This window comes from Trichoderma reesei (assembly GCF_000167675.1).
Source record: "Trichoderma reesei QM6a unplaced genomic scaffold TRIREscaffold_27, whole genome shotgun sequence".
Classification (NCBI taxonomy): Eukaryota; Fungi; Ascomycota; class Sordariomycetes; order Hypocreales; family Hypocreaceae; genus Trichoderma; species Trichoderma reesei.
In genome coordinates, this window is record NW_006711174.1 from 283217 (window position 1) to 306273 (window position 23057).

At 53.8% G+C, this 23057-nt stretch overlaps 7 protein-coding genes across 7 annotated transcripts; 4 read left to right on the forward strand and 3 right to left on the reverse strand.

The window, feature by feature from the left end:
* Positions 1–524: 524 nt before the first annotated feature.
* Positions 525–2607, reverse strand: TRIREDRAFT_81763 (uncharacterized protein; the record flags this gene model as incomplete). Its single annotated transcript, XM_006968972.1, has 2 exons — positions 1374–2607; positions 525–1301 (listed from the first exon to the last, which is right to left on the reverse strand). The coding sequence occupies exons 1-2, from the start codon at positions 1899–1901 to the stop codon at positions 525–527; spliced, it is 1305 nt and encodes a 434-aa protein (XP_006969034.1). The 5' UTR covers positions 1902–2607.
* A 798-nt stretch (positions 2608–3405) lies between these two features.
* TRIREDRAFT_68988 (uncharacterized protein) lies at positions 3406–4794 on the reverse strand (the record flags this gene model as incomplete). Its single annotated transcript, XM_006968973.1, has 3 exons — positions 3406–4168; positions 4235–4378; positions 4433–4794. Coding segments are annotated over 3 exons (1269 nt in total), but the record flags the coding sequence as incomplete, so codon positions are not given.
* Positions 4795–8646: 3852 nt separating this feature from the next.
* On the forward strand, positions 8647–9832 carry TRIREDRAFT_111541 (uncharacterized protein; the record flags this gene model as incomplete). Its single annotated transcript, XM_006968911.1, has 4 exons — positions 8647–8731; positions 8798–9469; positions 9537–9659; positions 9714–9832. 4 exons carry the CDS (start codon positions 8647–8649, stop codon positions 9830–9832), a joined length of 999 nt encoding a protein of 332 aa, XP_006968973.1.
* Positions 9833–13651: 3819 nt separating this feature from the next.
* On the forward strand, positions 13652–15234 carry TRIREDRAFT_69141 (transmembrane amino acid transporter protein; the record flags this gene model as incomplete). Its single annotated transcript, XM_006968912.1, has 3 exons — positions 13652–14475; positions 14553–14905; positions 14963–15234. The coding sequence occupies 3 exons, from the start codon at positions 13652–13654 to the stop codon at positions 15232–15234; spliced, it is 1449 nt and encodes a 482-aa protein (XP_006968974.1).
* A 1700-nt stretch (positions 15235–16934) lies between these two features.
* TRIREDRAFT_69122 (uncharacterized protein) lies at positions 16935–18019 on the forward strand (the record flags this gene model as incomplete). Its single annotated transcript, XM_006968913.1, has 2 exons — positions 16935–17243; positions 17351–18019. 2 exons carry the CDS (start codon positions 16935–16937, stop codon positions 18017–18019), a joined length of 978 nt encoding a protein of 325 aa, XP_006968975.1.
* Positions 18020–19230: 1211 nt separating this feature from the next.
* Positions 19231–20733, reverse strand: TRIREDRAFT_23276 (uncharacterized protein; the record flags this gene model as incomplete). Its single annotated transcript, XM_006968862.1, has 7 exons — positions 20497–20733; positions 20341–20411; positions 20210–20232; positions 20071–20129; positions 19894–20009; positions 19694–19822; positions 19231–19629 (listed from the first exon to the last, which is right to left on the reverse strand). Exons 1-7 carry the CDS (start codon positions 20534–20536, stop codon positions 19231–19233), a joined length of 837 nt encoding a protein of 278 aa, XP_006968924.1. The 5' UTR covers positions 20537–20733.
* Positions 20734–21818: 1085 nt separating this feature from the next.
* Positions 21819–22980, forward strand: TRIREDRAFT_69068 (uncharacterized protein; the record flags this gene model as incomplete). Its single annotated transcript, XM_006968914.1, has 4 exons — positions 21819–21900; positions 21975–22194; positions 22251–22401; positions 22468–22980. The coding sequence occupies 4 exons, from the start codon at positions 21819–21821 to the stop codon at positions 22978–22980; spliced, it is 966 nt and encodes a 321-aa protein (XP_006968976.1).
* Between the last annotated feature and the right edge of the window lie 77 nt (positions 22981–23057).

Consider the following 23057-nt stretch of genomic DNA (forward strand, 5'->3'; position numbering starts at 1 on the left):
ACGACTGTTGATAACCAACACGCCGGGCTCGATGCCAGCCAGCAAAGAGGACAGTCTGGTGATGAGCCATTCTTCGTAAATCATAGTGCTTCTGATTATATAGCAGCTTCCGATAAAATATTCATACACTGCTATCTAACAAGAGGATCGAAAAAAAAAAACAAAGGCATTTGCTCGCTTCTATATAGGTATATATATGCTACCCATGCAAACAAGGTAGTAAGTAATAGTAATGCCTCTCAGCCCGACTACCTCGAGACCCCCAAAGGCGCGACGACACTTGGATTTCTCGTCATTGAGCAGACATTTGGCATGCTTTGACTCCTGTACATGCGACAATCCGCCCTGCCCCGCCCCCTTTGTCTGCTCTGTATAGGTAGGTAGGTATATCCCCCTTTCTTGGTGAATGGTTGCAGTTCCCTGTTTTTCCCCTTGTAAATGGCCAATCTAGTGCAAGGCCGCGGTCCTTCTCCTGTTCTTAAAAATCCCTGCTCTATCCTTCTATACCTAATTGGCCATCATCTTCAATCCACCTTCCAGTGGTCCTGATCGTCCGTGCTGAGCATGAGCTCAACCCCGTACAGCACCATTGTCAGTCCCACGTTGATCCACCGCCAGGTGCTGCCGCCCACGTCTCCGCCTCTGAGCGTCCATCCGTCTGGCCCCTCGCTCGTTGAAAAGTGCTGCAGCAGCAGGCTGGTGTAGACGGATATCAGAATGGTGGGCGAAAAGTAGCTGAGGAGGCTCAGGAACATGGATGCCGCTTCTGACTCGTCCCAGTCGGGCTCGTGCAGCATGGCGCGGGCGCCCAGGTCCCGCACCGATGGGATGATGCGGGTGGCGCAGTAGAAGACGAAGAGGCGGTAGGCGAGAGAGATGATGACGGACGGCGTAATGGTCTGGAAAGCCGCGTACAGCAGGGCGAGCGAGGAGTGCAGGGCGCCGGGGAGGGTGCTGAGGATGTGGAGCAAGGTCGAGTACGAGGCCATGATGATGGGCGGAAGCGGGGGGATCTCGGGCTGCGACGATGCTTGATCCTCGGAGGAATAGGTGCCGTCTGAAGGGAGGTAGTCGGTGAAGATCTGATAGACGCAGAGCACGACGTAGGCAAAGAGGAGCGACGACTCGACAGGGCTGCCGCGGCCGCTGCCGATGCCGTACGCGCACAGAAACACGGCCGTGGTCATGGTGGCGCCGATGAGCGTGGCGTCGATGTTGCTGATCTGGGGGAACTGGGCCACCCGCCACAAGAAGTAGACGGCGCTGGCGATGATGGAGCCCGAGAAGGCAAGCAGGACAATCTATGAATAACACAAACGGTTAGCTACCGATTAGACTCCACGGCATGTTCTTGTTTTTTTTTGCACACTCACCACCCAAGTGTCGCTTCGCCCTCGGTTCACCAGCCATCGAGTAATCTGGCCCGCCGCCTGGATGACGAGCAGCGTGCAGAAGCCCTCGAGCAGCTGGAAGACGGGCCCCGAATAGCGCAGCACATTGTCCCAGGAGCCCAGCATGATGGTCTCGAGGAAGCCGTCCTTGCCAAACATCCACTCGGTCCAGCTGGTTCTCCTCGAGTGGAAGACGCCGCCAATGGTCCGCTCGACCCAGGTCGAGTTGCCCGCATCGGCGTCGACGGCGAACTTGCCCAGCGCCCAGATGAGCAGCGAGGGAATGACGAACCACTGGGCCAGCCTCAGCAGCGACACGATGGTCCAGCGGATGCGCGACGTCTCGGGCGTGGCCAGGCGGATGGCCGAGTAGAAGATGTAGAAGATGGACAGGCCCAGGCTGTAGGCCAGCCCGCTGTCGCGCCCGCCCACATCGAAGGCGACGGGGATGGACAGGACAATGGCGAAGAGGAAGACGCTGCTGAAGAAGATGCTGAATGGCCACCACATGAGTGCGACGGGAGGGGGGAAGAGCAGCAGGGCGTGTATGCCGTGCTGCTGTTCGTTGGTGTTGGTTCTCTGGTTTCGTCGGCTTCCCGCAAGGTTCAAGTCCAAAGAGGGACAGGACAGGACAGCGACGGCAAAGGCGCCCAGCTCCCCGAGATACAGTCGCCCGGAAATCGCTTCCTCACCAGCGGCTACTCATCTGTCTGTCTGTCCCGGGTCTGCACTGCTTCTGGACCGTTGCCTCGCCGTTCTGTTCGCCAGAGCCCGAGATCGGTGCGCAAAGAGAGGGGAGAGAGGGCGCCAGCACAGCACAGCACAAGGCGTTTTTTCCCTCCCTGCTATATCTTGTTGCGGCTTTGGAGTTGTCTTCCTCGGCCAGGGCTTCTTCAGCGTCTTCTCCCCGCGTCAGTCTCGTCTTGTTCGTCCTGGAAAAGGCAAGCCGAGGCAGCTCCGTCGAGGCGTTTCCAGTCCCTTTCCCACAACCCCAATGGATTTTGTCGATTTTTAGCTCGTATGACAAACCGGCGCCAAACTGCCCGTGAAAAGTGTCCACTCTGGATCACGGCGGGCGTCGTGCTTATCGGCGCAGGACGAGCTGCTTATCTGCACGTGAGCGATGCTGCAAAGGGGGGGTTCGCAGCCACAGTCAAAGGTCAAGGATGCTCGTCCGTAGTACCTTATGTAGCAGGTCTATATCGATAATAGTAGGTGCTTATTGATCGAAGGGTATGGCTGTAGGATGATAATTGTGCTGTGTCGAGGTTGCTGGAAGAGACTATACAAAAGAAGGAAGAAGAAGGGGAAAAGGTATGCACTGCACACAGCGCTGAGCTGCCTCCAGGTCACGTCACATGTTGCCTTGTGCGTGCTTGGGATCAACTGCCTGGATGACGACTGTGGCGCGTCTTCAGCTGCATGCACAGCACTAGCCACAGGCCACAGGGGACAGGCCACAGGGGACAGGAACAGGGGACAGGAACAGGGAACAGGCAAAGCTTGGTGAAGCAGATGCGCTTCTGCATCGACGATTCAGAGATATATTTAGTCTAGAATCTGTCCGTTTGTTGATACTAAGGCATGACGATCTGTTTATGCGGTCCACTCACTGGGGCGGTGTCACCCCAACAATGTCAACGTCAACAGTCCAGGCACTTGTCTTGCGAATAAGTGCAGCCCGAACAAAGATCCAGCGTAAGAGAACGACATATTGACCGAGTTCTCTACAATAGCACAATGCTTGGATACCCAAGTTTCGATAGAAGCAAGTAGGCAGAGGAAGAAATACTCTCCAGTTCACCAAGAGAGACTTGGTTGCTGTGAGTGGTTGCTGTGAGTGGTTGTTGTGAGTTGATAACTACATGTACCTAGATTCATCTTCCGCCAACAACACGCTTGTCAGTCGTGTCATTGATCCCAGACCTTGTTCACATTGAGTGAGAAGCTTGCAAGACATCAAGATCTTGCTCAATCTGGCCAACTAAGCACCCATCAAGGTCGAGCCAGAACATCATTCATGCACCGGCTCCCCCTCGTCCCAACCCTCACGCTCATCCTTGGGGATCCGAACAAAAGCACACATGACCGTCGCCGCTCCCGCCAACGCAACCGAAAACCACAACGCATGCCTCACGCCCCCGATAGCATCAGCTCCATGCCCATTCGTATACAGCTCAATCGTCCCAGCAAAGCCCAGCCCCGTGCCCAGCCCATACAGCTGAATCGTCCCTACCAAAGACCCAGCCACCCCCTGGAGGCTCCTCTTGACGCTGTTGCTCGTAATGATCTGTGCGGCCGTGAAGATGAAATCAGGACTGAATCCCAGGATGAACAGCGCCGGAAACTCCTGCGGCCAGTACGTCTGCCGCACCGGCATCGTCGCGAGCAAGATGCCCGTCACGAGCGCCGACACAGTCCCTATCGCCATGACGGCCTGCGCGGGCATATACCGCACACAGACGGCACTCGCACCACACGCAATCGTCGCCATTACGGTAAACGTCGCAAACGCAGCGGCATTCACAAAGTTGGAATAGTGACTGACGTCGACGTGCCACCGGGTCACGTAGTAGAAGAGGATGCCCGTGCTCATAAAGGTGAAGAAGGCCGAGAGGAGCATGGGCTTGAAGGACGGCGCGGACCAGACGGACAGGGGCAGGATCGGCTCTGTGGCGAATCTGGCTTCCCATAGCAGGAAGAGGGTGATGTGTAGGACGGACAAGATGAGGATGGTGTACACGTAGCTGACGCTCCAGCCTTTGACGGCTGCCTCACTGTTTCCCTGTCAGCGGTTGCTATCAAGGCGTACCTAAGTTGGTGTTTGGCAGATATGTACTGACGTCCAGGAATAGTTGAACAAAATGAGGCCGCCAACACCCAAGTATGAGCCGACATAATCGACTCTGCCGTTCGGATCCATGGAAACCTTTTCCGACGGCACAAGGACTGCCGCAGCTCCGAAAACCACTGCCCCAGCAATGGCACTAGATCTTGTCAGAATTGCTCTTCCATCACAAGCCGGAAGCCTTCTCACTTACAAGAAGAAGAACAGCCACCACCAAGGCAGCAACTGTCCAAAGAACCCCGGAAATACAGACCCTCCACCAGCCCCGATGGGAGCCATGGCCCCAAATAGTCCGACCCAAATCAGGCGGCCCAAGCCAGGAGGATACGTCGTCGTGAGAAGAGCAATAGCGTTCGGGACGATAATGCCGGCTCCGACGCCGCTGAGGGCCCGCATGACGATAATGCTCTGGACGGATCGCATGAAGCCGCAGATCAGGTTGAACAGAACGTAAATGATGCCACCGATGAGGAGGATATTTTTGTGGCCGTGGACGGCCCCGACGCGGCCGCCCATGAGGACAAATGTTGCTTCCGTTAACCTAATGGACGAGAGAACAATTCCGTGTCAGCTATCTTCGATTTGTTGTTTGCTGGTGTCTATTAGATAGTGGGTGGGCTCTTACGGATACGCTGCGGCAATCCAGATACCCAAGCTGAGATCAGATCCTAGCTCAGCAGGAATCGTATACGCAGCCAACAGACCAGAACCAAAAGGAAGAGCCTGCATATTCAGTCAGCATGGGATCATCGGAGACGAAATGCTCCACGCCAACATACCACGACGAGTTGACACAGCACGATGCTCAGCGCAATCAAGTGCTTTCGAACTCCCCGCTGTCCTTTGGCCGCATTCTCTCCAGCGTCTGCCTGAGTCGTCGGCTCGGCATCGAGTGTGGTTGTGCTTTCACCAGATTCAGGGGCTGTCCGCTCGGCGGCCCGCTCTACCTTTGGCTCTTCGTCGACAGCCATCGAACCCCAAGGTCCTTCGTTCGTCTCTTTTCGAACTGTTTCTCACTTACAGACGAAATATCAAAACGGCCAGGAAGAGCAACTCCTTGAGCCTACCGTTTATAAGTCGCACTCATGGCAAATGACCGGCCATTTTCAGCTCCTGGGCATCTCCCCAACAAACCAACAACCCTTGCGCTGAAAGAAGAATCGCCATCGTGTATACTAATCATGCAGCGGATTTGAAAGCATTCACCAGACTTGACACTGCACAATCAGGGATGCTGTCAAGAAATTCCTCCGAGAGAAGACCTGTTCACAGCTGTGGTGGGGAGATGCCGCCTCGGAGGTGTTAGCTAATTGCTCCGACTTGGGATATTAACACCCAATTAGATATTTAGGAACAGAGCGGACATACTAAATCATGGTTCAGTAATGCTTTCCGAGTCGACGAACCCTACATGTATACAAACAGATTCTACACAGGCATGGCTGCGTTGCTTTTTTTCCAGCGTCAATAACGCACTCCGAGTATTCGAGGCCATGTTGGTGCTGCCCCTGAATAGCCACCTCCATCGCTGCCAACCGGCCACCTGTAAGTCATAACTGTGACTATTTGTTGACGGCCTAACGAACAAAATGAATAAAAAGCACGCAATCTGGCCTGAGAAAAGGGAACGTCTCTTCGCTTCATGCTTGATTCACAAGACGGATGACAGAAGGTGGAGGTGGCGCCCAACGTTAGTTATGTTCGGTTGTATACATGGCCAAATCCGCCATTTGAATGGCCAATGAGTTGGATTCCTAGGATGAGAAATTGATGTTGAATCTTTCTCCGGTCATACCGAGCCAAAGCTATCCATCAGACACCATCGCCGTAACCACCGCCTCAAAGAGCGCCTGCTCACAGTACGCCGGCCCTTTGTCAATGCAAAAGGATATCCCTGTCAGGACATGGATCAACCGCGTCCTAGACAGACGGATGCTGTTAGAAAATACCTCCGAGCCCGTGGGAGTATATCCACTGGCCGTCTGGCCGTCAAATACATATCCGTGATGCAGCGGCTTCTCTTGCTGTAACGTCGCAAATGTTGTCAGGAGAATGTCTGGATCGTCCGGAGGCTTCGTATGAAGCAGCAGCCCCGTCGGTCTGAGGTCTGTGAGTTCAATCGTGTCGACGCCAACATACTTCATTCCGCAAGACAACAGCCACTGCTCAATCTGGTAGGCATTCAGAATCCGGCTCTGGGCTGGCGGGAGAGTCTCTCTGTCCAATGCCTTCAGCTTGTCTCCGTGAAACACGCCCTCGACCGCTCGATACTGCGAGTTTACGATGCCGTGATAGTACTGCGCCACCAGATAATCGTCAAATTCGGCCGTGGCCAGCCGAACGAGCTCCGGCGTCTGAGGCCGCAGGTACCACCGCAGCACCATGAGGATCTCTTCCCGCGTGCGGAACTTGAGAGGGAACCCGAATATCCTGTCGACCATCGAGCTGTTCGCCTCCACGTCGTTGAGCAAGGCGTCGTAGGCGTTCTGTAGCGAAGCCCTGGTCACGATGATACTGAGCGAATCGTCGGCCGGATACACCTTGGGCATGGCAGCCGAGTGAAGACAGTCCCCAAAGTCGATGGGCGGCAGGTTCATGAAGCCGTTGCCAAAGATGTTCCTGATTTGCGGCGGCTGCGACGCAATTGGCTTGGGCTGTGCGGTCGAATTGTTGCTGCCAGAAGCTGGTGCAGTTGGAGCATGCTTCGAGGCATCAAAGTCGAGGAGCGTATTGTTCAAGGCCGAATCGATGGTATACGCTCCATTTCCATGAAGCCCATGCTTGTAGCCAGTACCATTAATGTCATGGGCGGCAATCTCCGTGTCATCTTCGCCGTTGTCGGGACTATCTCCTGAATCACCACTGCTGCCCTGACACAGAAACAGAATGCTGTCGGTTGCCGTCCTGAGCTTCGAGATGAGGCCCGGATCGCGCGTGATCAGCGGCGACTGTAGAATGCCGTTTGTGAAATCAAGAAAGGTCGCCGCCATATGCTCGAGGGCCCCCTCCATGTGCACCAGCTTCTTCTCGTAGCTTTCATGGGCAGCTTGACGCCTGAGCCGGAACAGGCGCTGCGCTTTGCGGTTCCGCTGCCGCCGTTTCTGCAGTGGTGTGTCGCGTCAGTTGCAGTCAACTTGTGAAGGAGTCTCTGTCATGTACTTACTTCTAGACTTGCTTCATTTTCTGCCAGTTTGTTCTGTGGCTTTGAGCCTGTCTGGCGCCCGCTTCGCCGTGGCTTGTCTGAAGCCATGGTCGAAGTCATCATGAAAGAGCAAGTGAGAATGAGTGCCAATCAGCAATTGTAATCAACTGCGCCGACGCTGAGCTTCGTGAGATTGTCGTCCTAGCTCAAGTCCCTGAGATATCCTTCAAATAGTCATTCCAAAGACTAATTGCAAAAACATCAACCGCTCTACATCATACTTCGTCAGTCGGGACAAGAGGCCATCAAAGGCCACCAATTGCTTACAAGGTAATGGTTGCGGCCCAAATGCCGACAGCCATTCTGCCGCGTCAAATGGCGGTAATCCCTGTGTGTCTGACAAATATTCACGGGTCAAGTAATCCGAAGCCTATTCCATTTCCGAGAATTGTACAAGCCATGCCTCGCTCGAGACTTTATCAAGGACTCGAGGCGGTTACAGCCGCAACTTATTACAGACGACCAGTATGACAATGATTTCGAGCAGAAATAGGCAGATAGAATTTAGTTGAAGGGTTTCTGCGCATCTGGCTGTTGAAGTAAATAGAACTGTAATATGTGTGTTAGGTATTTGTCAACTGGAACGAGGCATCAAGCCTTATATGTGAGAACTGCTCAGACATGGTAGACTGAGGACGCAGCAGCCATGGACTGTCGTTATCTCGCTCCGTTCTCCAGGACTTGGACATTTTCACATTTTCCTACCCATATGAGAAAGATTTGTTCTAACATCGATTGAGCACCAGCATCGTTCGTCATAGACTAAAGTTGAGTTCGATATTATGCAAGCGCTCAGGAAGTACAACAAGAACAGCCGAGATAGATCGAGGCGTGTTCGACAAGCACTCTAGCATCTCATCGCTTACAAGTCATCTTCACCTGGAGGTGATGATGCCTCTTAAAGCTTACAGCAGCAGCCATTTGTGGAGATGGATTGGCGCAAGAAACATCCCTGAACTGATTGTGCATTAACTCCGCAGCCCGTCAGCCGCTGTTTCGATCTGGCTTTTCCCAAACAGGTCATGCAAGATTGGCTTTGATGATGGAGATGGATCGTAAATCCGCGAGGCCAACATGGTCGGCGTCGGATAAGCAGTGGTCGTTGCGGCGATAACATGCCATGAGGGAGATATAACAAGGCCTGTTATGGCAGTCTGCAGGTTTTACGGAAACCAGTTGTGCAACCATCTTCACTCGGCTTCACAATGGCCTCGAATAGCAACTTTGGAGCAGAGACAACTGCTGAAGAGGTGGCGTCGACATTTTGTGATCAAATCGTTGGAAAGACGAGTAAGTCGGCAGTTCCATGGTTGTAAGCCTCGGATGGTGATACAACAGTACAACTAATGCATCTAGTCCTCATCACTGGAATAAGTCCCAATGGCCTTGGTGCTGCCACTGCTCACGCCCTCGCCAGGTATGACCCGGCGAGCCTCATCTTCACAGCCCGGACAGTCTCCAAAGCTTCTGCCGTGGCCAACACCATTCGGGCAGAATATCCAAACCTGAAGACGCAGATCCATGTCGTTCGCATCGATCTGTCAGACTTGGAGAGCACTCGCCAAGCTGCCGCCACCATCCAGAGTCTGACACCACATATCGACATCATGATCAACAACGCAGCAGTAATGGCCCTTCCCAACAGAGTCATCACTAACAACGGCCTGGAGGCTCATCTAGCCACGAACTTCCTGGGCCATTTCATCCTTACCTCACTTCTCCTTCCACAGCTGAAAGCCGCTAGCCCCAAAGCGCGAGTCGTCAACATTGTCAGCGGCGGATTCTATGTCCAGCCCTTCAGATTCAGCGATTACAACTTTGACGGCGGAAAGGAGCTTCCAGAGGATGAACGGGTTGATCTCGAAATGGCCGAAGAGCTTGGCATGGGCTGGGTCAAGGACGTCGGCACGGGATACGTCCCCTTTCTAGCATACTCACAGACGAGCACGGCGTTGATGCTCTACACCAAGGGCCTGAATGAGGGCTTATCTGGAGACAAGATCAAGGCGTTCAGTGCCGCACCAGGAGGTGAGAACACTTGCGTCTGGTTCAGCATACCTACTATAGGCAGAGTTCGGCGGCTGACTTTGGCTAGTGGTCTTGACGGAGCTGCAGAGACATCTTCCGAGTGGGTTTAGGAATCCAAAGATGGTGTACAAGTCTGCCAGCCAGGGAGCCGCGAGCTTTCTCGTTGCCGCCTTGGACCCAAGTCTCGAAGGTATGAGTTGCAGCGGCCAGGCTCCAGGACAACAAGCTGACAATGGGGTTACAGGCCATCCCGGAGCCTACATTGATGATTGCCAAATCAGGCAGACGCCTCAGCATGCTCGTGATGATGCGGCTGCTCGCAGGCTTTGGTCACTGGCTCAATCCTGGATGAAGGCGGCTTGACGGGAGCATCTAGAGAACAGTTGGGAGTTGACAACTCCATACCTTGGTCGGCTTAAACCAGCTCTGTAGCTCTGCAGGTAGAATCGAGCAACATGACAGTATCTTAGGGACTTTGGATATCTAACAAGTCAAAGTCAAGCATCAGCTTGAATAAGGTACGGTAATGAAGACCCAACATTTCAAGCCTCAGCACGCAGATGCAACTATCGGGGTGGCCAGTCCACAAAGGGCAGGTCGTACCCGGCATTGCCGCTTTGGTGATAGTCCAGCCCCGAGAGGCGCCTCCCTTGTCGTTCTCCGCTCCACCATTTTCTTTCACGACATCCCAATCCTTTTCCTGTAAATATTTTTCCTTTCCATCAGTCGACTCTGAATGTTCATCGATGCAATGCCAAGTGGCCGTTGATTGACATTCAAAGGCTGGAAACACGTCCGTCCTCGCTCGTCGCTGTCTATCTGCGCGTCCCGCGCACCATCTCGAACCGGCCGTGTCCCGTCTGATGCTCCGACGATGCCGAACGAGACAAACGAGTCGACTGCGATGACACACGCGCTCTGCTGCTCTTGAGCCAGCCAGCATGGCCATGGCTCGACTCTCTGTCGGTCATACTGCAGCATTTACTGATGCGCTTTTCACACGACTGCCCCTGTTGTGCTGTAAATGACGCATACATCCCAACCACTACCACAGACGGACCACGCTGGGACCAGACCCGCAGATATACAAAGGCGGAAAACCCTTCAGAGGGACAAGCTCCTTCTCTTCCTTACATATTCAAGCCGAATCATGTTTGGACGTATATCCGGTCGAGCTTCATTCGCACTATACACCGGTCGATATTGGGAACCATTCGCCGCCACATGCATGTGCGCTTGCTCTGGCTATCACTCATAGCTGGTGGGCGGGGTCATATCACGGACACGTCACACGATAGCGGAATGTGCACAGCGATTTGGATTGCTCGCCATGGTACCGCTGTTGCGCTCCAGGACCAGCTGGCCTCGATCCAAGAGACTCCATGCGGAAGCAGACTCTCTGAAGGCTTCCTGGCGCTCAATGTACTGGTGGGATGCCACGATTGCATTGCCGGGGCTCCCCCTCCTCGCCCATGAGGACGGGCAGCTGGCGACTGGCAGCAGAGGAGCGCTCAACGCCTTATAAGCGAGGATATCGTCTCCTGTGGTCGGGGGTAGCGGCCCCGGAGCGCAGCTGCAAAGTGGCGCAACGGTTAAGCTACCCCCTCCCCTCCCCCTCCGGTAACAATTGACGAAAGGCAGGTGTTCGAATCCGAGTCCGAACCGAGTCCTCGAGGACAAATATACCAAAAAGGGTAAAGCAGGGGCGCCGTGGGTAAACGGTCAGGTCAAACTGCTTCCTTAGACCGTGGGAAACCGAAGTTAGCGATTCGACAGAGATGTAGGTGTTGGTTTGGCGGCAACCAGCACCGAACTCTTTTGCCATTTGTGTGTATTAATTCTTTTTGCCAGGTTGCGCAGATGCTTTCCTTTTTGCCATACGTCTCTGTCTTGGAAATGGGGATTCAATCGCTTGACGATGCAGATTTTAGTATGTGCAAGAAAGATTGCAGCTTCTGTACCTTTGGCGTTGAAAAGGGGGCGCAGAAGCATGGAATGCCGTGCTGAATCAACTCAGTTCGCGATATCGATGGGGAGAAGAGCTCTTGGTGTTGAGCGCGTAGCGCCAAAGCTCCAATGGACGCGGACCTGTGACGTAGTTTGTAGCGCCAGCCCACTCCAACTTGTTGCGCCTACTTTTTTTTCGCCTCTTTTGTCTGGTTCTGCCGCGCTTTTTGCACCAAGATAAATTTGTAGGGGGCACTGGAAATGAGTCGTCAACTCGGCAAAAATAACCAAAATTGTTTTTCCTGCGCGGAAGGATACGAAATCGCTGCGTTTTGACGAGACATTGATATCGCAACTGTTGGCCGTTTCGAACGTATTAGACGCTGAGCGCAGGCACGTGCAAACGGTGAGGTGGCCCTGAAATAAGCTTAAAAATCGCTGCACCAAATCTTCAAGTCGGCCTAGGCAGGCTTCAATCAAACCCCCCGGCCCTGCAGAATTGCGCGATGCACTGCAGCGATTGCGTGTTCCCTTTTTCTGCAGTCTATCTGCAACGACGAGGATGGATGCCAATGTGCTAAGGATCGCTTCCAGGCTCTCATCATTTCTCTCTACGGACAAGAAGATGCGCGCCGGACAAGGGCTTGTCGACAGGGTCCAGCCGCTGGTTGCGCGGTCCATTGCTCAATTGCGGTCTAGAAACAACACAAGGTAATACTGTACTACAGACAGATTTGTGACTCGTGTCCCGCGGCTCAGGCATCTTGGTGAAGGATTGATAGACGAGTGGCTGACCCATGGACTTCTACCTATATCCTGGCTTTTCATTCTCTTCCTCAGATCTGAAGGTTTTGAAGATTGCCTACCAATGGGCTACCGTTACAATGACCGTTCCAACAAACAACAAGAGAGGCGAAATGCCGTGGCGAGAACGGGATTGGATAGGGGAGAAACGCCTCGATTCCAGCCAGGAACAGACTGCGCGCCACAAGCCTTTTGGTCAGAAGAACGTGTTGGTCGCTCACGCAAGAGGCTTCGTCGAAACAGCCACCGAAAAACTAGCCCGCGTGCGGCGCCCAATCAAGGGCTTCCCGTCGTCCAGCCTCTGGTTCTGGTCCCCTTGCGTTATCCCGCGTCGTCGAGCACGCAAGCAGTCCATCTGCAGTAGCTTGATCCTGCTAACGCCATCCCCGTGCTTTGGGACGGAGTTCGACCTGGCAATCTGGCTGGAATGCAGGGCGGCGAGTCGGCATAGGGCCGTTTGCGAAACATTCATCGACTGCCTGACTGGCACCAGACCAAGACGAACCAGCCCAGAGATCCTCCACGAACCCTCCCAAAACCCACTGGACGGAGCAAAAGAGCGGATCGGTCGGCAAATTATGCAGAGCCCGTTGCGGAGCATATTCGAGCAAGGCACCAGCAAGGCTCGGCAAAGAGCTAAGAGGGTGATGCGACTCCACAGGCCTCGCCGTGATGGGCTCCAGAGGCGGGCTGGAGACCCTCACTCCAAGCCCGCTAGATCGTGGAGGCGGAATAACGTCATCATGGTCGTAAAGACACAACCTGGAAGCGCTGCTTGGCTGCTTGGCTGCCTGTCCGTTTTGGCTGGAGATACGGGGACTTGGGGGGGGACTATTCGTCAGAAAGTGGTAGGCGAGCAGGACAGAGTCATTGGGGCTATTACAGTACTAGTACTGAGGTTTGGAGATGGCCGCCGCCGCGGTTGACGTGCTCGCGGGATCCCTGCCTCTGGTCTACGCTAGGGGTCTCTGGTTGCAAAGAACTGCCCTGCTTTTCGCCTTCCCACGAGGTCATCGATTTGGGGGGGGCCAGAAACGGTGGGAACTTGGATGTACATGCTCGCACAGGTACGCAAGGCAAGGTAGGATCGCTGAAGGATCGCCGTTTTTATCTCGGGCCCTCGCTGCTCCCGACGCTCCATCTACTTTTCTCTCTTCATCTCTGCTTCTTATCAAATTATCTTGACTTCTACCATATCGTGGAGTTTCTGAGTTGATCCGCCTGGAGTATGATTTGAATTGGTTTTGGTATCTCTTTTGTTTCTTTCCCCCCGGTCTGGTTCTAGTATTCGGACACCTTCGTTTCTCCCTCGAAGATCTACACGTGTGCTATCCGCTCCTGTCAGCAACCATGTCTGAGAAGTTCAAGACACCTCCCGAGGACCTCGAGGCAACGGTCTCTCACTCGAGTGGCTTCTCGCGGCTGGCCTCCATGTTTGGCGGCCCCAATGTCTGGGTAGGCCCCCGGATAGCACCACTGCCCGCCTACCTCAAGAACGATGTCTCCGAAGGCGAAGAGTCGAGCGAGGCGATCCTCAACCGGCAGCTCGCCTCGGAGAATGGCACCTCGATCCAGTACCGGACCTGCTCGTGGCAGAAGACGGCCGCGCTGCTCTTCAGCGAGTACATCTGCCTGGCCATCATGAGCTTTCCCTGGTCTTACAGCGTGCTGGGCCTCGTCCCGGGCCTGATCCTGACCGTTGTGGTCGCCGGCATCGTGCTCTACACGAGTCTGGTCCTGTGGGAGTTTTGCCTGCGGCATCCAGAGGTGCGCGACGTGTGCGACATTGGCCAGATGCTCTTCTGGGGCAAGGAATGGGCGTGGTGGGGGACCGCCATCATGTTTGTCCTCAACAACACCTTCATCCAGGCGCTCCACGTCCTGGTGGGCGCCGAGTACCTCAACACCATGACGGAGAGCGACAACATTGCCGGGTGCCGCACCGTCGAGTTTGGCGTCGTGGTGACCATCATCTGCCTGATTGGGTCGCTGCCTCGCACGTTCAGCATGATGTCCAAGCTGGGCACGGCGTCGGCCATCTTCACCTTCATCTCGGTGGTGCTGGCGACCATCTTTGCGGGCATCCAGGACAAGCCCGCGGGCTTCACGGAGAAGCTGGGCTCGCCGTTGGTCACGGCCATTCCCGTCAAGAGCACTACTTTTGTCAATGGCATGTCGGCGTTCCTCAACATTAGCTACACCTTTATCGGCCAGATTACGCTCCCAAGCTTCATTGCGGAGATGCGAGATCCTCGGTGAGTCTTCCTGCTAGCTGCTCTTGACCTTGCTTGTCCATCCGTTGCAATATACTGACCTCGCTCGTTTTCTTCAGGGAGTTCCCCAAGTCGCTGTGGGCTTGCACAATCGCCGAAATCATCGTCTTCTCCATTGTCGGCGGCGTCATCTACGCCTACACCGGCAACCAATACGTCACGGCGCCGGCTTTTGGATCATTGGACGACATGTACAAGAAGGTTTCCTTTTCCTTCATGATCCCCACGCTCATCTTCCTGGGGTGCCTGTACGCCTCCGTGACGGCCCGCTTCGTCTTCTTCCGCGCGTTTCGCAACTCGGTGCACCTGCACAGCCATACCATTGTGGGCTGGGGAAGCTGGGCCGGCATCCTGCTCGTCACCTGGGTGTTTGCTTTCATCATTTCTCAGGTCATCCCCTTTTTCTCTTCGCGTAAGTCTATACCTCTATCCAGCTGTTCTATACAAAGCCCTAACCATTTCTTTCCAGTCCTGTCCGTCATGTCATCCCTCTTCGACAGCTGGTTCGGCTTCATCTTCTGGGGCGTTGCCTACCTGCGCATGCGAAACGCAGACAAGCAGGTTGGTAGGAAACGCAACGGCCTTGTGTCGGCGTTTGCCACAGCCGTCAACATTGCCATCATCATCATTGGCATCTTCTTTTTGTCCGTGGGCACGTATGCCAGCGTACAGGGCATCGTGGATGCATTCGATGCCGGCACGGTGCACGGCGTGTTTTCCTGCAAGAGCAACGGAATATGAAGTCATGAAAGATATACATATACCCAAGAGGAAGAGATGATAGAGAAGTCAAGACCAGGGGACGCGGGGAGATGAACTGGGATGACGAGACAGCGTTGAGACGTGTATAAAGTACATACCTACCTACTTAGCATTTGGATATTTTGTTTTTATAGTCGGCGGCCAAGGTGTGCATATAGATGGGCCACGGGTTTGGAGTACAAATAAGGCGGGAAGAGCCGAAATACCACATCTCTCGCGATGGAGCCATTTATGCGGAGAGAAAACGATGCAAAGTCCTACAGAGATGCACGGCGTCCTTCTTTCCTCTTTTTTCCCTTCTTGGACTGACTGATTTTGTAGATGTAGCGTATTTTGGACCGGATTGTAGATGATTGCCTTGCCTGTGAATGTGCTGTTCTTGTAAGTACCTAGGTAGAATGTCTCTGATGTGCTGTGTGAAATTGATGAAGTTTTCTTAGACTCTACTTGGGTTTAATTGTACTTGAAGGTAGATGGAACTCTCAACATCACTAACAATTCTATGTCTTTTCCTACCTATCTATGTAGTTGATTACACTTGTTGCAATTAGATAGTGATCTCGACGTCTGCTCCCGGGTATCCAGTCTTGCAGTGACATGGGCGCGGATATCCCGTCCCCTGGTACAATGAGACCAGCTGAAGGTACAAGCCTCAGGGATTGTTGCAGCTGTATTATCACCACTCCTAGAAGTTCGATTCCGAGTCGATGTTCGATCAAAGTACCAGTCCACATGTTCAGTTCAAACCACCAGATCCCTTCAATGCCTCTTCCAGTTCATCTTCTTCCCTCATCAACAACAACCCCCCCAAAATCGGCGCCCCCCTCCAACCCCCCTCCAAACCACCCACAAGCCACCCCGCAAACGAGCCACTTTCAGGGCCTCCCAATGCACTGTAACACCGCATTGTCTGCAAAATCCCATTGAAACACCCGACACCAGACATTCACGGTCCCTGCGTCTGTTACCCACCTAGTAGTAACCTTACGGGTAGCAATGCTACTAAGATAAGATAAGGTAAACAGGGACACCGCCTTTGTTTCCTCAAGGTACGCGTGTATTTTGCCTCCGAAACAGCCCACTTCGACTCTTAGCTCAACCAGCTGGGCAGCCAGATCGCCCAGAACAGAGCCAACACAAACAAACGCCAGACTCTCTCGTCCCTGAAGAAACATTCTCTTCTGACCTACTCAACAGCTAGATTGGTGCACCACTCAATTGCTGTTCTTTTTTTTCTTCTTCCTGTTTTACACCACTTCTTCCTTTGTAAAATCACTATCTCGATGATATAGAACCAAAGAACTTTCGATTGAAACGAGACTCACGACACATCATCTGCCGCCAACACACACCCATACACACACCCATACATCATTTTCCACCTCATGGCTCGGTCAGCCGCGACGACGGCCGTCAAAGAGGCCAAACCTCCGGCTGCCTCTGCTGCAAAAGATGCCAAAGACGACAAGCAGCATGACTTCTTCTGGACATACACCGAAGAGCCGCATCGCACGCGGCGTCTGGCCATTATCAAGGCGCATCCCGAGGCAAGAAAAGACACCTCTTCCTTCTCCCGCTCCGCTCCCATCGATGCCACAATCCAAAGCACAGCTTCATCCTCTCCTTCAAACCGATATCCCTCGACCTTCTTCAACAACCAGAAACAGACCAATGCTAACATGCCCCCCTCTCTCCTCCAACAAAAACAGGTCCTCAAGCTCTGCGGCCCCGAACCCCTGACCAAATACGTCGTCGCCGGCGTCGTCGGCCTGCAAGTCCTCCTCGCCTACATGCTGCGGTCCACTCCCTTCTGGTCCTGGCAGTTCTGGGCCGTCGCCTACGTCTTTGGCGCCACGGCGAACCAGAACCTGTTCCTGGCCATCCACGAGATCTCGCACAACCTGGCCTTCCGGAGCCCGCTCGCCAACCGGCTGCTTGCCATCTTTGCCAACCTGCCCATTGGTATCCCCTACAGTGCTTCGTTCAGGGTACGTTTTTGCACCTCCATGAAATATGTTCCCCTCTCTCTCCTCCAAGTCAGGGAAAACAAAAACAAGAACAAAAAAAAAAAACACATGCTGAACTCGTGAAACAGCCATATCACCTCACCCACCACAAGTCCCTCGGCGTCGATGGCCTCGACACCGACCTCCCCACCGCCGTGGAAGCCTTCCTGCTCGACTCCATCTTCGGCAAGGCCTTCTTCTGCACGTTCCAAATCTTCTTCTACGCCATCCGCCCCATGGCCGTCTACCGCATCCCCCTGACCTGGGTGCACCTCCTCAACGTCGTCGTCCAGCTCTCCTTTGACGCCCTCCTCATCCACTACGCCTCCCCCAACGCCCTGCTCTACCTGCTGCTCTCCTCCTTCCTGGCCGGCAGCCTGCACCCCCTGGCCGGCCACTTCATCGCCGAGCACTACGTCTACGAGACCGTCACCCCCACCCAGCGCGACCCGGACAACAAGGTCCCCGTCCCCGAGACCTTTTCCTACTACGGGCCCCTCAACATCCTCACGTACAATGTCGGCTTGCACAACGAGCACCACGACTTCCCGGCCATTCCGTGGACGAGGCTGCATGCCGTGTATGACATTGCCAGGGAGTTTTACGAGGATCTGCCCCGCCACGAGAGCTGGGTGTATGCTATCTGGCGGTTCATCTGGGACGAGAATGTGGGCATTACCTGCCGCGTGAAGAGGAAGAATGGCGGTCGCATCGTGGGCGGCGCGGTCCAGTGGAAGCAATCTGAAATTGAGGCTTGAGCAAGAAAAGAAAAGAAAGAAGAATAAAAAGAGTGCTAGAGGGTGCTTTCATGCTATAAACCGTTTCCCTTTACAGTAGGTAGAGTAGAAAGTAGACAAGTCTCAGTCCTAGAAGGCTAGATTCTGTACATAAAAGCGTCTCCATTTCCCCCTGTACTCCCGTCCTTTTGCTACTTATATTGCAGAGAACCCTCCTCTAACCCCCCTTCCATGTATTTCTAGGTAGGGTCGAACTGAAAATGGACTGTCGATGATGAGAGGAAACGTATGGAATTTTGTCTGCATCTCACGTCTGGGAGCCAAGGAGACGCCTGCGAGGATTACATCTGACTGCACGTTGCATGACGGAATATTACACGATGAGAAAAAACATTTGATTACAGCACTTTGAATGCTAAGAAGTTTCCAGGACAATTGTCAAATCAATACTATTTTCCCATCCTTACCTACCTTCTCGATGCTGTACCTCACTCAGAAATGCTTTAACAGGCATCTCGATTACAGGTTCGCACATGCTCTACTTGGCATCCATTACCACCATCCAGGGTAACCGACAGACAAAAGAAAACAACACAGGCAATTGACTGCCTTGATGCACGAACAAAAAAAGAGGAAAGGAAACATATAGTATAGGACAGAGGAATACAAAAGGAGCAAAGACACGCCTATCAAGTACTAGAAACTACTGCAAAGGGAAGGAAAAAAACAAAAGGGATCAAAAGAAACACAGGACAAAGTAAACAGGTTAAAGTACAGAGAACCGCGCACCATGAGGACTTCGCTCGACAGGGGAGCTTACTCAGTCCATCAAGCAACAGCCCTGTTTCCACCACCCATTCTCTCCTTGTGTGTGCAAAGACCGAGGACTATGCCAGCCCCTTCATCGTCGTCTAGGTATGGACACACACACACACACAGAGGCACACGCATACACAATTTTCTCTTCGTACAAACACCTCCTTGATAACAAAAAAGCGCCCCGCCACTATCCATCGTATGCATGACAATGCTTTGCCCACAGGACGCTTCGGGTCTCATGACGGGCGTATCGTTGCCGGTTGCTGCTGAAATATGCTTCGGATCCAGGTTTGCCGTGGCATAAAAGAACAAGCTTCTCTAACTCGTAATTTGTGGTACTGGGTACTTACTCTTCATACCTAGGTACGTCTGACTGACTGCAGGGCAGTCTGCCGCTCCGGTTTAACCAGAGCTTAGAAGAAGACGTAGGCAAGCAGGAAGCTGATGAGGCACAAAATGGCCACAATCTTGACAGGCACGCCTTCGACAACCTGCTTAGGTTGCTGGGCGAGAGCTGCACCAGGGTTCTTCTCGCTCTCGCCGCCCTTGACGTTGCGCTGGCGAAGGCCGCTGTTCTTGTAGTTGGCCAATTCGGCCTCCAGCTGGGCAATCTTGGCCTTGAACTCTTCGACACCCGTTTGGACCGTGCTGGCGACGGCAGAGGCCGTCTTGGAAGCGGCCGACTTGGCGGTTTGCGGTCTCGAGTCATCGTCATCATTGGTCTCGTTGACGTAAGGAGGCGGCGCGGCGTTCGACGAGTCGGCAGCGGCGGGGGAAGAGTAGGCTCGAGTCGGCTCGGGAGTCTCGTATGACTTGGGGGTGAACCAGTGTTAGCTACACGCAAGTTAATTCCCAGCGTACAAAACTACTACGCACCCCATTCGTCGTAGTTGGCTTGCTCGGCGTCGAGATGGCGGTTGGGCCATGGTCAGGGCTGTCACCGGCAGGTAGCCAGTTGACTCGGATCTTTCGTTCGGAGATGGACGCCTTGTCGGTTGTCTCGAGCTGCACGTGCGTCGCGGTCAGTGCGTGTGTCCCTGGAGGAGGACTGGAAGCCAGGACACGTGGAGACTCACCACGGACGCAATGCTGGCGAATTCCTTGTCTGCAGTAATGGGGGCCGATTGGACGAGGAACTTGTCCCTGCACTTTGCGTCCAGCGGGGGATCAGACTTCATCGCCTGCAGAAGAACTAATGCTGGTGTCAGCCGTCATGCGATACCCTGTTGCTGCCTTGTCGCGACCCAACGCACCCGTGACATCAAAGTCCTGGCCAGGCTCGATACGGCCCGCATTTGGTCGAACGCAGTACCTATTGGCGAGAAAAAGAAAATGTTAGATCGTCTTGTGGACATGGTGGCCGTGGAATCGCAACGACGAGGTCATTCGTACTGCTTGGGAGCCGTCGTTTTCACCTAAGGGACGTTAGCAGGGATTAAGATGAGATAGGGAGGTATCCACAAGCAAGTGCCGTCGTAGGAGACGGCAGAAGCCATGCGTGGCATGTCGGGATCTCGACAGACCTTGAAGGCCAAGGGCGATGAGCTAGGGTTCTTGATCTTGAGGATTTGCGCGACCTCGACGGTAAAGGGCCCTGTGCGTTGCCTGTCTGTCAATGGATGCTTTCGCTCGGAAATGGCGTCATGGATGGGATGCCATGGCGGAAAAGGACAACATACGCCGAAAGGACAGCTCGAGAGGCTCAATTTCGACCGACATGGCGACTGAAGCTGCGGAAAAGAGGCCGGGTGCTGAGCTGGGTTCGAGGCCAGACGGGCGATTCGGTTCTGGAGGCACGAGCCGGAAATGCAAAGATGATGTCGTGTTTAGATCGATGGCGCTGCAGCAGCGGGGAGACGCGGCGGAACCAGGGAGGGAGCTTGGCTACAGGAAAAGGGACACGGATAACGAGGATCGAAGGGGCAGAGGACGAGGTTTCGTTGCCTGAGAGTTGTCGGGCTCGAGAACGGCGGACGAGGGAGCGTGAATTGTGAGGATGGGCAGCTTGTTGTTTGATTACAAAGAAGAGATCTGGAGGCGTGATGGATGGCTCTGGCCCCTGTATCGAGATTGGCTGGCGAGGCTGAGCTGGCCTGAATGAATGCGCTGGGGCATGACTAAGCCGGTTCAGGGTCTCTGGGGTCCCGTGCAGGGGAGAAGCAATGAGACAAGACGCTTGTTGGACACGCTAAAGACGACGAAATGAGAGTTGAGGGCTTTGGTTAAGCCTCTGAAAAGAGGTGTTGGAGGCGTTGGAGGCGTCTGGTGATGATGCACGTGTATGAGGAGCAAAGCTACCTGGGCGAAGTGCTCCAGAAGTTGGGTGTTCATATGATGGCGAGTCATATGCTCTGTGCTTGTCCCTTGCGTCTTGTGATGATGGAAGATTGAGCTACCTAGGCACTATAGTAGCTCTGAGTCCCGTAAGATGGTACCTATGCTTACTGTTTGCAGTCACTTACTAGGAGCAAGTGTAGCTCTAATCAGGCAAGTAAAGAGTGTTTTCAGATAGTAAGGTAGTGCACTCATTTGCTGTAGGTAAGATACGTTGCCTCTCGAGAGAGGTAGGTATAAGGTAGGAGGTACTATAGGTAAGGTATGGATGGATGTACTGTAAGCATGAGGTGTTGTAGCGTTGACGCCATCTTACGTAGCTGTCGGTACCTAAGCCGGAGAGCTTCAATAACTCGCAACTCCAGTCCTTGGAAAAGCCCCATCAATATTGTGTGACTTACTACTTAATCTGATAACCTACTTTCGAATTTCTTCAACGATTCTATTTCACATTCCATCATCTCCCTTGCACCTTCGTCATCCATAGGTAGTTCGTGCTTCTACAGCAGCTCCACTGCCAGAACTCGTGCTACCCATTCGGAACTCTGCACCTCTACCCCACACTCCATCATCAACCTCACGCCTCCAGCTTCTACTTTCATCACTTCTCACCCCATCCATCCTCTCCAAGTCTCACAGCTCGAACCACAGGCGAATCAAGCACAAGATGGCGTCCGATCTAGATACCCTCATTGACATGGGCTTCGAGCGGGCCCGAGCTGAGCTCGCCGTCAAGAAGTCCGGAGGCTGTGAGTTGTCCCTTTCTCCAACGTTTCCTAGCATCTCCTGTCATTCATCTCACACGTGTCTTTACAACCCGCAGTGCAGGGAGCCCTGCAGTGGCTGGAAGACAATCAGGACAAGTCATTGGAGGAGATCCAGGCTGCCCAGGCCGCGGCAAAAGACGACGAAGAGGACGAGGACGAGACCAAGGCCAAGATTGCCGCGCTGGAGTCGGGCGAGTCGGCCAAGTCCCTGGTCTGCAACGAGTGCGGGAAGCGGTTTAGGAACCACGACCTCGCCAGCTACCATGCCACCAAGACGTAGGACTTCTTGCACGCTTCAAGTCATGTATGGGATACGGCTAACGCGAGAATAGCGAGCACACAGACTTCTCCGAGTCAACGGAGGAAATTGCCCCCTTGACCGAAGAGGAGAAGAAGGCGAAACTTGCCGAACTGAGAGAGCGACTCAAGGCAAAGAAGGCTTCCCAGGCCGAGCAGGACAAGGAGGATGCCAAGCGCAACGAGGTGATTTTTCCCATTCGCTCTATTTTCATCGCCATTAATCAGACTCTCTTCTAACATTTGGCGTAGAAAATAAGACAAAAGTCTACAAAGGAATCTCAGGAAGCAAAGGAGGAGCTCGCGCGCAAAGAGCAAATCAAGGAAGCCATGCAGAAGAAGAGAGAGAAGCTTGAAGAGATGGAGGCCAAGAAGCGCATCAAGGCCAAGATTGAAGAAGACAGGGCCGAACGCCGCCGCAAGGCCGAAGAGGCAAAGGCCGCTCGCGAAGGCAGAGCTCCCGAGGCCGCTGCTTCTTCATCTTCTTCCGCTGCTGCTGCTCCCGCTGCGGCGCCCCCACGACCCAAGGCAGATCACACAGAGGCGAAGCTGAAGCTGCAGACGGATGCCGGCAACGTCATGAAGACGCTGCCGGCGGAGACGACGCTGTTTGAGCTTGCGCAGCAGTTGGAGGGCGAGATTGGCAAGCCGGTGACGACGTTTACAATGACGTTTCCCAGGAAGACGTTCCAGGGGGATGTGGATATGTCCAAGACGCTCAAGGAGGCTGGACTTGTGCCTTCGGCTGTGCTCATTGTGAAATAGGCTCGTTTAGGTCTTTCGGTATGACGATTTCATAAGGCATGAAAGAGCATCTGAGCGACGTTGGGCGCGTCGTCACA